General features: G+C 60.7%; 1 protein-coding gene across 2 annotated transcripts; it reads left to right on the top strand.

The window, feature by feature from the left end:
• Positions 1 to 398: 398 nt before the first annotated feature.
• Positions 399 to 8,138, top strand: N4BP3 (NEDD4 binding protein 3). Of its 2 annotated transcripts, XM_062189618.1 has the most exons (5): positions 399 to 468; positions 5,263 to 5,613; positions 5,860 to 6,378; positions 6,821 to 7,075; positions 7,208 to 8,138. In XM_062189618.1, the coding sequence occupies exons 2-5, from the start codon at positions 5,293 to 5,295 to the stop codon at positions 7,739 to 7,741; spliced, it is 1,629 nt and encodes a 542-aa protein (XP_062045602.1). In that variant the 5' UTR covers positions 399 to 468; positions 5,263 to 5,292; the 3' UTR covers positions 7,742 to 8,138. The 2 variants fall into 2 exon arrangements, with proteins under 2 accessions (XP_062045602.1, XP_062045600.1); XM_062189616.1 differs by lacking the exon at positions 399 to 468 and having other exon boundaries at positions 5,233 to 5,613.
• The last annotated feature ends 6,078 nt before the right edge of the window (positions 8,139 to 14,216 follow it).

Raw genomic sequence — 14,216 nt, 5'->3', positions numbered from 1 at the left:
CACGGGCAGACTGGGCGCCCCTGGGGGCCTCCGCCTGCCGGCTGCGGGGCGCACAAGACGGCCGCGCGCGGGGCCCGGGTGTGCCGGGCCCTGGGCAGCGCGCCCAGAGCCGGGGCGGGGCTCAGGTTGGCCGGGGGAGGGCGGGGGTTGCCCCCCTGTCCCCGCCCCCCACATCCGGGGGCCGGGCCAGGCGCAGGGCTGGCAGCGCGCGGGTGAGTCAGGCCGGGTTTTCCCTCCGCCTCTAGGGCCGGCGAGCGAGTGCCGCGGCGCGCGTTCCCCTCCTCGCCAATCCGGCTCCGGCGCCCGCCGCCCGCTGCCCGCGTTTTCCCGGCGCCTGGCGCTAGCCGCTCCGGCTACGCTCGCAGTGCCAGCCGGAGCCGACGCCGCGGAGGAGGGTTCGAGTCCGCGCGAGGGAACTGCAGCGCGCCCGGGTGCGGAGCGGCGTCCGGCGAGCGCGGCGCCAGCATGGTAAGCCCGGCGCGCGGGGAGCCGCAGATCGGAGGCTGGGGTTCTCGCCATCCCGGTGTCCTTGGCCAAGTCGCAGACCCCAGCTGGCCCAGGCTGTAGTCTGAGAAGTGGGCGGGGGTGGCAGGGTTTGGTATGCGCCCAGGTGGCACCGGGTAGGGGACCGACTCTGCCGCGGGGCTGGAGGAACAAGACGGCAGCCTCCGCTCCGGGACCCCTGCGCCACCACTGGGTGTGGCAGCCGTCCTTGGCACGGGAGTGTGACCTCGGCCTCTCCCCCCTGCCCTGCTGCCCCGGGCAGGCCCAGGGAGGGGCCAGGGGGAGACGCCCTCCCCCCACCCCACCCCCAGGTAGCCCGAGGATCTCCTGCCTGCAGTTCTGGGGATCCTTGGCCGCCTCCACTGCCCTCCCGGGGGAAATTCCGTGCAGATGACAACCTCGCCTTCCCTATAACATCTCTCCGGCTGCCCCACGCCCTGCTCCGAAATATCCCCTCCTCCTCTCGCCCCCGGCCCCGTCCAGGCTTGGTTTTGTTGGCTGGAACCCTGATCCAGTGCTGGACCAGCTTTTGGCCAAAGTGAGGACCGGGACCTTTTGTCTACCACCCCCAGCCCGGAGGGACAGATTGGACCTGGCGGCTCCGGGGGCAGGGCTCCTCTGCCTGCGGGTTGCGAGTGTGGGTGGGTGTGTGCGAGACTGTGAGTGAATGCGGCCAGCCTACTCCGCCGCCGCTGGAACTAGCAGCTTCCAGGGCTCAGAGACCTTCTGCCGGCAGCAGCCAGTGTTCCTTGCCGACCCAGGGGCAGGCGGGAGGGATTCCAGACTGGTGTCTGCTTGCAGAACTAGGCACCAGGGCTGGGCAGTCATCACGCATAGCACCTGTGCCCCGTGGGGGACCCCAGTGACCCGTGGAGAGGGCCTTCCCCAGGATGTTGAGATTGCTCCTTACCATGGGATGCTGGAAACATTCACTTCCTGTTCCTAGGACCCAGCTTCCCTGTCTGAAGTCGGGTGCTGTGGTGGAGAAGAGGAGAGAGGATGAAATGCAAGGGCAGTGCGATTGTGAGTGGCTGTGGAGTGATCCTCAGAACCACTCCTGCAGGGGCTGGTGTGGGGCTCAGCCTCAAGTGCCGCAGTGGGGGTAGGGTATGCCAGCCTCTGCCATCCCCTCCCTGGGGCCCCCTCGCCTCGCCTTGCCGTCTCTGTGGAGCCTGGACATTCCAGTCTCATTCCTTTGGGGCAGCTGCAGACACACCCTCTGCAGCACTAATCCCCCAGCAGGTGGTGGGACCCTCCCCCTGGGGCCTGTGGGCTCAGTGGGGGGCTCACGGCGTGGGGCTTCTGTTCACCACGCAATGCAGGGTGGTGCCCCCTGAATGTGACCCTAGGCTCATTATTTTACCTCCTGGGCCTGGGTTTCTTGTTCTGTGTTGAGGAGTGACAGCTCCCACCTCCTGTGTGTGCTGTGAGGATGTGGTAGTGTCCAGGGTCTGGCCTGGCCCAGTAGCAGGTACTAGGATGCTGCCTTCCCTGTGTATCCTCTCATCTCTGCTCTGTGGCTAGGGCAGTCCCCCTGTGCCAGCCCCTCAGAGGACAGCAAAGAGTGGGTCCCTCTGCATTCAGGCTTCCGGCACTGCTGGCTAATCTTGGGGACAGGAGGGCTGAATGGCTTATGAGCCAGCTGGGTGGTAGGCATTTTTGTGCCCTGCGCAGCTCTGGGCCCCAGGCAGGTGCTTGAAGGACGCCTCAGCTTTCTGCTCAGACTGCCCCAGCATCCTGGTGAGCTTGCCATCTCCCCAGCCTCCCCAAACCTCCCCCAGGGCAGCCTGCACTGCTGCCGGGGCCTGAGCAGGCAGTCCCAGGCTTCCAGGCAACCAAGAGAAGGAATGTGTGCCTTGGGATAGGCGCGGGATGGGCCCCTTTAGGAAAAGGCACTGTCCCCAGTCTGAGCCTGGGCGGGCAGGAGCTTCCTGAGAGCTGAGGGCCCCAGCTCTGCTGGGAGAGCTGGTCTCGCCAATCAGGGAAGTTAGCCAGCAGGGGTGCGTGTACAGTATGGGGCGGGGCCCTTAGGGGAAAAGGAAGGGAAGGGGCTGTCTCTGCCCCCTTACCACGGCTCCATAGCTGTGTCCCTCATCTCACCACATGTGCACAGCCTGGGGCCTGAGGAGGACACTCTGTGCAGAGGTGATCCTGTTATGTCTGTGTCTGGAAAGGGCCCGGTGCTGTGTGGGTGACCTTGGGCATGGCTGTTGGACATGTTGTCACTGAGGTCTCAGTGCTGCTGGGTGGGACTGTGTTGTGTGTGTGGTTGTATGTAGTTGTGGCCTGTGGCTATACCTGGTTCCAGAACTCTTCCCTGGCCCAGAGGCCCTTCCTGGGGAACACAGGGTGTCAGTCATCTCTCCCTGAGTCAGGAAGTGAGCATCTGTGAGGGGAAGGTGAGGTGGCCAACGGCCGGACCCCCCTCCCCCACCCCCGCCGGCTGGCCACATGGAGCTTGAAGTTCACAAGCCCTCCCACCTCCACTGTCTCTGACACAGCAACGCTTTAGTAAGGGGGAGGGCGGACAGGTGATCTCGCCCACTTCCGAGATGTGGAAACTGAGGCATGGCAAAGGGAGGTGTGTGCGGGCCTGGGGGTGCCCCAGAGAGCAAGTGTGGGGCAGGCTAGAGACCAGGTTCCCTGCTGTCCCCTACCCAAAAGGCAGTGACAGGGGTTCAGCGCTCTTGCACAGAGTGTTGGGTGGGCCACATACCCTCCAGTGACAGTTCTTAAGGCTGTGGTTGTCGTCCTGGGTCCTCACAGGACACTTGGCAGGGACAGCTTTGGGAATCACATGCGTCCTCTCCTAGACCAGCTCGGACCCTGGGGAAGTCACCCCGTCTTTGTGAGCCCCTGTGAGGAAGCCCCAGTGAGCTTTTTTTTTAAAGGTTTGTTTTATTTATTTGAAAGGTAGAGTTAGAGAGGAGACACACACAGAGAGAGATATCTTCCATCCACTGATTCACTCTCCAAAGGGCTGAGCCAGACTGAAGCCAGGAGCCAGGAGCTTCATAAGGGTCTCCCATGTGGGTACAGGGGCCCAAGGACTTGGGCCGTCCCCTGTTGCCTTCCCAGGTGCATTAGCAGGGAGCTAGATCAGAAGTGGAGCAGCCGGGACTTGAACCAGTGTCCAGATGGGATGCCGGCAATGCAGGTGGCAACTTTACGTGTTACACCACAACGCTGGCCCCTGAGTTTACCTTTAAAAAGGGACAGTAACTGTCACAAGATTCAGTGAGAGCTCAGCACCCATGGCTTCTTGGCTGCACCAGTTCCCTGAGCCTGCTCCACCTGTGACACCCCCAGAAGGACTTATCACCCTTAGTTCACCGGGGACCAGGCTGGGGTGTGCAAACTCGCACGCACGCCCATCTCAGGGCTGGGGGCTGGGAGGGAAGGGCTGGGAATGTTATTTTTGTCCAGAGTGAGGTTGTGCGCTATGGGGGAGGGGGACAGGGCCTCACCCTCCCTCCCACTCCCAGGGAGCTTTGTCTTCCACAAACACAAAACCTGGAAATGGTTGAGGAAGATGGAGCCTCGGGACAGTCATTGTTTGGGGCGGGAGTGGGTGTCCCGGAAGCATACTGCGTGGGTGGCGGGGGACTTACAGCTGCAGCCTGCCCGCTGGGCATCTGTGTGGCCGTAGGAGGGAGCAGCCGCTCATAGGTGGGAGGCAGGGAAGCTTGCATGCGTGCATTCGTTCTGCAGGTCCTGTCCTGTCTGAGCACCTACTATGTGCTGGGCTCTGGGCTGGGCATGGGCTCCAAGGAGATGAAGTTCCAGTCCGGAGAATGGGGCCAGCATAAGTGGGAGATGAGCAAGCCTGGACCCTTGGAGGCATTTGGGCGTCTGGCTAACTTCCGCTTTGGCCCTGGTCTGCATGAGGGTTATGTCCTGTTATCTTGACCCTTCCTCCAGCATCCCAAGGTGATAAGGGTTATCACTGTATATATGAGGAAGCCAGTGCATAGTGGCTTGGCCACTGTTGCACACTGGCTGGCGTCACCCTACATCAAGATTTGGGACCCACCCTGCTAGTTAGTGGGCTTCACAGTAGCAGCACATGTGGAGACTGGCAGGGGTCCGGCTGCCCCTTCCCTCCGCCTCCTGCCAGTGCCCAGAGGTGAACACCTGTTCCGGAAACTGCAGCCATTGTTCACGCCATCCTTCCTCTCCTCGGGCCCTTCCTGTTTGCATCCCTCGCCTGTAGCCCCCCAGCCCCACCCATGCCAGATGTTTCCCTCGGGGAGCCGTGACTGTTTGTGGGAAGGAGAGTGGGCAAAGTCCCTGGTCCACTGAGTTCCCTCCCCACCGCACACAGAAGGCAGGGAGCCTGGCGGTGGGACAGTGAGCAAGTCGGGGCCGGACAGAGCCGGAGTCTGGCCTCCTTTGCTGTCTGCTGGGAGGAAGGATCCGTCTGCCCCTGCAGGGCCTCCCTGCTTTCCCTCCATATTACTTGCTGACCCTCAGCTGGGCTGGCCCCCTGGGTCCTCCACTGGAGCACTACTCCCTTTTCCTTGGATTCACAGTTAGATGGGCAGGTGGCTTGGGGGGTGGCGCCTCACTCCCTTCTCTTACCAGTCCAGCAGTCCTGTCCTGGGATTCCCTCTAGGACCCACTTCTGCCTTGCCCGGACCTGGGCCTGGGCCAGGTGGGGTCGCTGACACAGACGGCAAAGCTCCTGGGTTCAGGGCATCCGGGGAGTTGGGCGGTGCATGCCCACCTGTGCCTATGACGGAGCCTCTTGATTTCCAGAAGCGGCTGCGTGTGCCCTGTTGAAATTTGATGGCCACAGCCCCAGGCCCTGCTGGCATTGCCATGGGCAGCGTGGGCAGCCTGCTGGAGCGGCAGGACTTCTCCCCTGAGGAGCTACGGGCCGCGCTGGCAGGGTCGCGGGGCTCCCGCCAGCCCGATGGACTCCTGCGGAAAGGCTTGGGGCAGCGTGAGTTCTTCAGCTACCTGCACCTGCCCAAGAAGGATGGCAAGACCAGCAAGCGAGCCCCTCGGAACGAGCCCGCTGACTACGCCACCCTGTACTACCGGGAACACCCTCGAGCCAGCGACTTCAGCAAGACCTCGCTGCCCGAGCGGGGACGCTTCGACAAGGTGTGCCTCTGCCCACACCCCCTTATGTGGCCTGAGGTCAAGCCTTGGAGACCCTGATGCTGGGGTGGGGTGGGGATGGGGCAGCTGAGGTGCGGGAGTCCTGCTCTGGGCTGTCCTGAGGCCAGGTCTCTGCTGGTAGCGTGCACCCCATGATCTCAAAGAGCATCCCCCAAGGGCTGCAGGAGCATCGGGGAAGCAGAGCAGAGTGGTCTGTGGGGGCTCACACCCACCCTTTCTTCCTGGCAGTGCCGCATTCGCCCATCGGTGTTCAAGCCTGTGTCGGGCACCGGAAAAGGCTTCCTGTCCATGCAGAGCCTGGCGGCCCACAAGGGCCAGAAGCTGTGGCGCAGCAACGGCAGCCTACACACACTGGCCTGCCATCCGCCCTTGAGCCCGGGGCCCCAGGCCAGCCAGGCCAGAGCGCAGCTGCTGCACGCCCTGAGCCTGGATGAGGCCGGCCCGGAGCCTGAGCCCAGTCTGTCCGACTCCTCCAGCGGCGGCAGTTTTGGCCGCAGTCCTGGCACTGGTCCCAGCCCCTTCAGCTCCTCACTGGGCCACATCAACCACCTTGGGGGCTCCCTGGACCGGGCCTCAAGGAGCCCCAAGGAGGCCGGGCCACTCTCTGTGCTGAGCTGCCTACCCGACCCGCCGCCCCCCTATGAGTTCTGCTCCAGCGCTGATGAGGTGGTGGCTGTGCTGCCGGACAGCTGTGAGCAGCTGAAGCGGGACCTCGGTGAGCAGGATGGCTCCAGCCCCTTCACTCAGGTGAGGGAACCCCTGTCCTTGGGTCCTATTCTGTCCTTTGGCAACTGGGGTATGAACCAGACACAGGATCCCAGGCTGCCAGCTCAACCACATGGCTCTGGGGACAAGGCAGTAAGAAAGGGACAAACGTCTGGCTTCTGTCCCCATGTGGCAGGGACATCAGGTCACTGCATAGGAATTGGGTGGAAAGGATAGGAAGAGGCTCCCAGGAGAGCTGTGTGCTAGGGACATCTCACCTCTGGAAGGCATCCCTGGTGCAGGTGCATTGGTGGGCGGAGCCCTGGACCCTGGGGCACAGGAGGATGTCAGGGCAGGCTGGAATGTTGGGGTGGGGAGCAGTGGGAGCACAGGCATACAGGACACAAGTGGTTATGTCTGGGGGTGGAGGGTGGCAATCTGTTCATGGCTTTGCCAGCCCCGTCAGATGCCTGTCTCCTGGCAGGTGCTGGAGGAGCGACAGCGGCTGTGGCTGTCTGAGCTGAAGCGCCTGTATGTGGAACGGCTGCACGAGGTGGCCCAGAAGGCTGAGCGCAGTGAGCGCAACCTCCAGCTGCAGCTGTTCATGGCCCAGCAGGAGCAGCGGCGTCTGCGCAAGGAGCTCCGGGCTCAGCAGGGCCTAGGCCCTGAGCCTCGGCCCCTCGGCACACACGCAGAGGCCGACCCCAGCGCCCGGCCAGAGGAGGAAGCCCGATGGGAGGTGAGTGACAACCTGGGCTCAGACATTCTCGCCACTGTTGCTGTGGCCCCATTCTCTGCCCGTGCCCCTCAGTGGCGCCCCACCCTCTGTTCTGCTGGGCTTTTGTTCATCCAGATCCCACCTCCCGCCCAGGTATGCCAGAAGACGGCAGAGATAAGCCTCTTGAAACAGCAGCTGCGGGAAGCCCAGGCCGAGCTGGCGCAGAAACTGGCAGAGATCTTCAATCTGAAGACGCAACTTCGGGGCAGTCGGGCACAAGCCCAGGCTCAGGACGCAGAGCTGGCCCGGCTGCGGGAGGCCGTGCGCAGCCTCCAGGAACAGGCCCCCCGGGAGGAGGCCCCAGGCAGCTGTGAGACTGACGACTGCAAGAGCAGGGGGCTTCTGGGGGAGGCGGGAGGCAGTGAGGCTGGAGACGGTGCCGGTGCCGAGCAGCTGCGGGCAGAGCTGCTGCAGGAGCGGCTTCGGGGCCAGGAGCAGGCGCTGCGCTTTGAGCAGGAGCGGCGGACTTGGCAGGAGGAGAAGGAGCGGGTGCTACGTTATCAGAGGGAGATCCAGGGCGGCTACATGGACATGTACCGTCGCAACCAGGCTCTGGAGCAGGAGCTGCGGGCGCTGCGGGAGCCCCCTGCGCCCTGGAGTCCTCGGCTGGAGTCCTCCAAGATCTGAGGCCGGCAGAGTGGGCCGCCAGCGGGGGGCTGCTGTCAGAAGACGCCTGAGAGGGCCGGCTCCTCCCTTATGCAGGTCTGGAGCAGAAGCTGCAGGGGCCGGCCCAGGGCTGGGGAGGCCCGCCGAGAGGAGGGGGACCCAGGGCGGCTGTGGGCTGATGCTAGGGTGCTAGCAGCACGAGCCAGGGCAAGGCCCTCCTGGCAGAGGAGCACCGGGGCAGGGCCTAGCCCTGCTCCCTGGAGTGGGGGTGCCCCAGGGGAGGAGGCTGGGGAACCAGAGCCCTATGGTGCCCAAAGGCAGGCGAGAGGGAGGCTGGAGACCCAGGCTGAGGTCTTTCCGGAGGGGAGGAAACTGGAATGGGAACATTGGTCTCCCACAGAATAAAACCACATTTTCTACAAGCAGGTGCCGGGTGATACCTAAGGCCTGGCCCTGGCCCCAGTGCAGAGGGTTCTGGACCCGGGGCTCGAGGCCAGGTGTGCCCCCATGCCCGTCTGCACAGAGGCAGAATCTTTCTTAGCTGCCATGTGGGCTGAAATGTCTTTTTGTTTTAGCACCAGTGCATTTTTCAGAAGGAACAGTACTGGGGAACTCTGGGAAGACAGAGCGAGGCCACCAGGGCATCCCCAGAACATGAAACGCTGTCTTGGTTTGAAGTCTGGGACCCGGATGTCCACGCCCTGCTGGGCTTGGGGCCAGCCCAAGACAGCTGCTGCTGGGGCACACGAAGCTGCAGCGGGGCCCTCCCGTGCTCCGTCTGGCTGAAGTGCATCCTCCTCTCCACAGCAGTGGGCCCTGGGAAGGGCAGGGCAAGAGCTTTTGGGTCACTTGGTGAAGGGTCTGGAGCCAGCAAGAATAGACATGCTTTCCTCGGAGCAAGGCACAGCCAGTCATGTTCTGGAAAGCTCTCACCCTGAAGGAAGCAGTCCCCCACCCACACCCTCGTCCCTTGCTGGACATTGGGCCTGCCGGTCTTCCTGGACCCCGGCTCTCAGCCAAGACTGGCCCCTGGTCCTCTAAAACACTTGGCCACCCCAGCCTTGGAGCCTTTGCTCCTCTCCTGAGTGGAAGTGGGCGGAGCACAGCCCCAGCCTGGCTGTGCAGGTGGCGTCTTCCCACGCCCCTGGGGACGCACAGCTTCCTTGTGGGTTCGCGGAACACTTAACTTCTGCCTGGTGGTGTGTCGGGTCCTTGTGGGTATCGGGGCACGGAGGGATTTAGCTGTGCCCCCCAAGGGGAGGCAGCACACAGACACCTGCCTTCTAGTGCCTTCCCTGATGGGGCAGCTCTGGAGGGCCCCAGGTTGCCCCCTTTACCTGTCCTCCAGGCTTCCCAGGCACCTGGGGCCATGCAGGTGGGTCCTAGTGGCAGAGTGGAGCCAGTGGGTGGGGACATGGGGGTGTGAGCTGTGGAGAGCCACCCAGCCTTTTTAGGGTGGAGAGGGGTGTGTGAGCTGTCTGCGTGGGGATGCTGTGTTTACGGCCCTGTGAGTGATAGGTGTGTGCAGAGATGTGCTTGTGGGTGGTGGGTGTGACCAGGGGGGTGTGTTTGGGGCACCCGGCCTCCAGAAGCTGGCTTCTGGGTTGCATGCAGGCCTGGAGGCCACTTCCTGTTTCTCCCTCTGCCCCTTTGCTTCCCACCAGCCGCAGCCCATTGTAGCGCTAGCCAGGCTTGGGTAGAGCCTGTGTCCTGGACAGACCTGTGGGCCTAGCTGAGACCCATCTGGACTCATACTTGAGCTGGAGTCCTGTGCCTACGGAGAGAAAGGGAGCGTCCTCAGGACCTTGATTCCCATTCCACAGCCCCTGGAAGCCCAGGTCTCTGAGCCAGTGGTTCCTCCAGGTGCTGGCTTGGTGCCCAGATCACTTCCTCCCGGCCAGAAGCTGGCCAGGCTAGGTGCCCACCTCTCAGGGCCCCAGCTCTGCAGAGCAGCTCCCCACCCAGTTATTAGGGAGCTGGGCCGGCCAGTGCAGCCAGTGGGGAGTGGGTGGGCGGTACCAAAACTTGGCAGCTGTGCCAGAAACCAGGCCAGGCCCAGGGGGAGGGTGCAGAGAGCTGAAGCTGGGTGTCTCGGAGGGAACCAGATCCTTGTTAGCTCATCCGTGCCAGGCAAACCTGTTCCCAGTCCCCAAGCCGGCTGGGTGGCTCTGAGACCAGCTGATCACAGGTGTCCCTGTTGCAGCTGCTGCCTCAGGGCAGCCTCCCCTCCCCCGGGGGCCCCTCAACTCCCCAGCTGCCCTGGGCACAGTAGACTAAGCCCAGGCAGCCAGCTGGGTCTGGAAATGTGGCCAGCTTTCCCTACAGGGCTCCCTGCCTCTGGTCCTCCTGTGCTGCCTCCAGGGTCACACCCTCCAGTAGCTCTCTTGGGCCCTTCTACCTGGCGCCTGGGGTCTCTGGCAGTCCTCCAGGGTCACTGCTTGTAGTGCCCGGTGCCCTTTCAAACCTCAGCAGCCCCCTGCAGTCCTACAGGCAGAGCCCCCTATCCAGAGCTCAGATCCTGCCTCCTCAGAGAGGCCTGTCCTGGTTCCGCCTGCCCTGGACAGTCCCTGTGCCCACAGCCCCAGTGCACCACCGCAGCCATTTTTTCTGGGCTGTGGTCATTTGGTCATTGTTGGTTTGTCTCTGTTTCCACTGAGCTGTGAGCTTTTATTTATTTATTTATTTATTTTAATTTTTATTTTTTTGAGAAACGGGGGAGAGGTCTTCCATTTGCTGGTCCACTTCCCAAATGGCCACAACAGCCAGGGCTGGGCCAGGCTGAAGCCAAGAGCTTCATCCAGGTCTCCCACATGGGTGCAGAGGCTCAAGCACTTGGGCCATCTTCCACTGCCTTCCCAGGTGCATTGGCAGGAAGCCGGGTCAGAAACAGAGGAGCCTGAACTCAATCAGTGCTGTGACACAGAATGCCTGCATATAACCGATGGGCCACACTGGCCTGATGCGTTCTGTTTTTTACCCCAAACCCACTTCAGTTCCAGCCAGCCCAGGAGGCACTAGGGAGATGGGGGGTCAAGAGTATCTCTCTCCTGATTAGAGTGGATTCTGGCTGGGTATGGCTGGGGAAGGCTCCAACCCCGAAAGTTCATTGGCCACTGCTGGGCCACTCACCATTCATCCCACACAGGTGTTCTGAGGGCCTCCCATGGGGCCAGGTGTGGTTCTCAGGTGAGGAGGACAAGGTGGCCAAAGCCCCCGCCTGCTGGGGAAGGCCATTCCTGATAGTGATTGGGGCTGGGCGGGAGGAGACAAGGACAAGAGAATCCAGAGGAGCTCAGAGCACCAACACAGGAACAACAGAGGGGCCTTTGGTGGATGGTGAGTCCCGCAGAGCTGGGGGAGGCAGAGAAGGGGCCGCTTGGGAGGTGAGACTGTTTCTGAGATGGAGGGGGTGGTGTGGGTATTAGATCGACTTTCTCCAAAGACAGTACAGCCTCCACTGTGGATATTCCAACCGGAAACCCACTGCGCTCGTGGGTGGGGCTTGAGCCCTCCATATTGGATTCAGAAGCGAGGGCAGATGCGGGGAGGAGGGTGAAGGTCACAGGAGGTGGAGCTGCAGGGCTATGGGAGCTGGTGCCTCAGTCCGGGCTGCGGCAGGGAGCGCAGGTGAGCACCCTGCAGAGGGGAAAGCTAGCTGCGGGCTTGCTCGAGGCAGCCCCGAATGCGGGCATTCCAGGTGGGTCTGGACCTCGGGCACAGGAAAGTGTGGAGCAGGTCTCTGGGATGGGTGCTATCTGTAAGTGGGGCTGAGGCAGAGCTTGGACAGCCCAGTAAGCGGCAGGGGAGTCCTCGATGCAGCCACGAGGAAGACTGGAACCAACCGGGACCAGCTTTGTGTGTGCACATGTGCAACCACCAGGGCCGCGCACTCAGAACCCTGCTCCGGGTAATGCTCTGCTGTCGCCATCTTCAACTGCTCAAGGCTGTTTGAACAGCAGCTTCACATTTTCATTGCGCTCTGCAAATTATGGAGGTGGAACCGGACGGAACTAAAGACTTACAGGGAGTGACAGGAAGAAGAGGCCAGGGACCTGGAGGGTGGAAGGGAAAGTTACGGCCTGAGCAAATGCTGGGTCTGGCCAGCAGGCAGGGCAGGCAGCTCTGGTTGCCCTGGGTCCGCCCCTGGCGCTCTCGGCCTTTCTCAGAGGAGGATAGGCAGTGCCTACCTCACCCCTCTGCCCCCAGCTCCTCCAGCTCTCAGAAACGGCTCAACTTCCAGGACTTGCTCTGAGGGGCAAGGAAGGACAGCACCTGACCCTGGGGTCTTGTCCTTTGTTGAAGAATTTTTTTTTTTTTACTAAGATTTGTATAATGTACTTTATGTGCCTGTTCCCCACCATGAACCATCGGGCTCCCCTCCCTCTGCCATGTTTAAGGTGTAACTTACAGGAACATTCACCCTCTTAAAGTACATCTATTTTTTTTTTTTTAAGTTATTTATTTGGAAGGCAGAGTGACAGAGATAATCTTCCACCCACTGGTTCACTTTCCAAAAGTCTGCCACAGACAGGGCCAAGCCAAAGCCAGGAGTAAAACCATCCTGATCTCCCACATGAGTAGCAGGCACCTAAGTGCTTGGACCATCATCTGCTGCCTTCCCAGGTGCAGTGGCAGGAAGCTGGATCAGAAGTGGGGTAGCCTGGACAAGCACTTGGATATGGAATGCAGGCGTCCCAGGCAGTAGTTCAACCTGCTGTACCACAACGCCCTCCCCAGGTGGTTTTTAGCATTTTGACAAATGCACATTGAACAATTCCAGCAGGGGTGGGCATTTGGCATTTCTGCTCCAGCTCCGTGCTAATGCAAACCCTAGGCGGGAGATAATGGCTCAAGTACTTGGGTCCCTACCACCCATGGAGGAGATTCAGAATGAGTTCCAAGCTCCTGGCTTCTGCCTGGCCCAGTCCCAGCTGTTGCAGACATTTGGGGAGTGACCAGTGGATGGATGATTCTGTCTCTTTCAGATCAATACATGGAAAAAAAAGTACATTAACCCCCAAATCCCCCAGTACTCTTCTATAGCCAACCCCTCTTCCCTACCCCCAGCCCCTAGCAACCATTAATCTGCTTCCTCAATAACCTTTCTAGCTTTTCTCCCCCTTTTTGAGAGGTGTTTAATCCCACCTCTAATGTGTTATATTAGAGTGTATTACAAAATAGCAAGAAAAACAGTATCATGCTGGCATAGAAATTAATCTATACCTCTGAGGCCAGAAATAGATTCCATATGGTAGAAAAATAGCACACTAGAGCTAGACGTTGTGTTGCAGCCCGCTAAGCCACCCCCTGGGACGCCCGCACCCCCATCTGAGTGCCTGTGGTCAGTCCCACCTGAGCTCCCACCCCGCTTCCTGCTGAGAACAGTCCCGCCCAAGTGCCTGGGTCACCGCCACCTACATGGGAGACCGGAATGGAGTTCTTGGCTCCCCCTGGTCCAGTCCTAGGAAGAGCTCTCTTTTTCTCTCTACCCTTCAAATAAAGTCTTTCAAGAAAATCATTATAGGGGGTCGGCACTGTGGCATAGCAGGTTAAGCCACCACCTGCAGTGCCAGCATCCCATTTGGGCATGGGTTCCAGTCCTGGCTGCTCCACTTTTTTTTTTTTAATATTGATTAGATTGATTTATTTGAAAGTTAGAGTTACAGAGAGAGAGGAGAGGCCTTCCATCCAATGGCTCACTCTGCAATGGCCCAGGCCATAACAGAGCTGGATTGGAAGTGGAGCAGCCGGGTCTCGAACAGTGCCCATATGGGATACCGGCGCTTTAGGCCAGGTCATTAATCTGCTGCGCCACAGCGTGGGCCCCTGCTCCACTTCTTATCATCTCCCTGCTAATGGCCTGGGAAAGCAGCAGAGAATGACCCAAGTGCTTGGGCCCCTGCACCCACGTGGGAGACCCAGAGGAAGCTCCTGGCTCCTGGTTTTGGCCTGGCGCAACCCTGGCTGTTGTGGCCACTGGGGAGTGAACCAGCAGATGTAAGATTTCTCTCTCTCTCTCTCTCTGCCTCCCCTCTCTGTAACTCTTTAAAATAAATTTTTAAAATCTTAAAAAAAAGATAAAGGGCTTCAAAGGAGAGGGTAAGGAAGGATTGTTCAACAGGAGGTGCTGGGATAACCACACAGAAGTACTCACCTCCTCCAAAATAAAATATAGACATTTACTGAGTGAAATTTTAAAAATCAAACTAGGAAACTGGCAAAAAAAAAAAAAAAAGTTCAACAGACACTAATTTTCGTGAACAACAGCTCCAAGAACCGACCCCATCCCAACAAAAAGCACAGGACTGCCACACGCTGGGAACGTCTGGTGAGCGGCACAGGCAAAGTTCTCCAAGCAGCCAGGCCTGGAGCGGAAGTGGGGGCGCCCAGGGCGCGCGTGAAAGCCTGTGCGGTCCTGTCCGGCTGGGCAGGGCTCCAGGGCCCCTTAGCCCCGGGCCAGGCTCACTCCGCTCTCCGCCCCCGCGCTTCCGCGTGG

This window comes from Lepus europaeus, chromosome 4, assembly GCF_033115175.1.
Source record: "Lepus europaeus isolate LE1 chromosome 4, mLepTim1.pri, whole genome shotgun sequence".
NCBI classification, from domain to species: Eukaryota; Metazoa; Chordata; class Mammalia; order Lagomorpha; family Leporidae; genus Lepus; species Lepus europaeus.
This window is presented reverse-complemented; position numbering and strand designations above follow the sequence as displayed.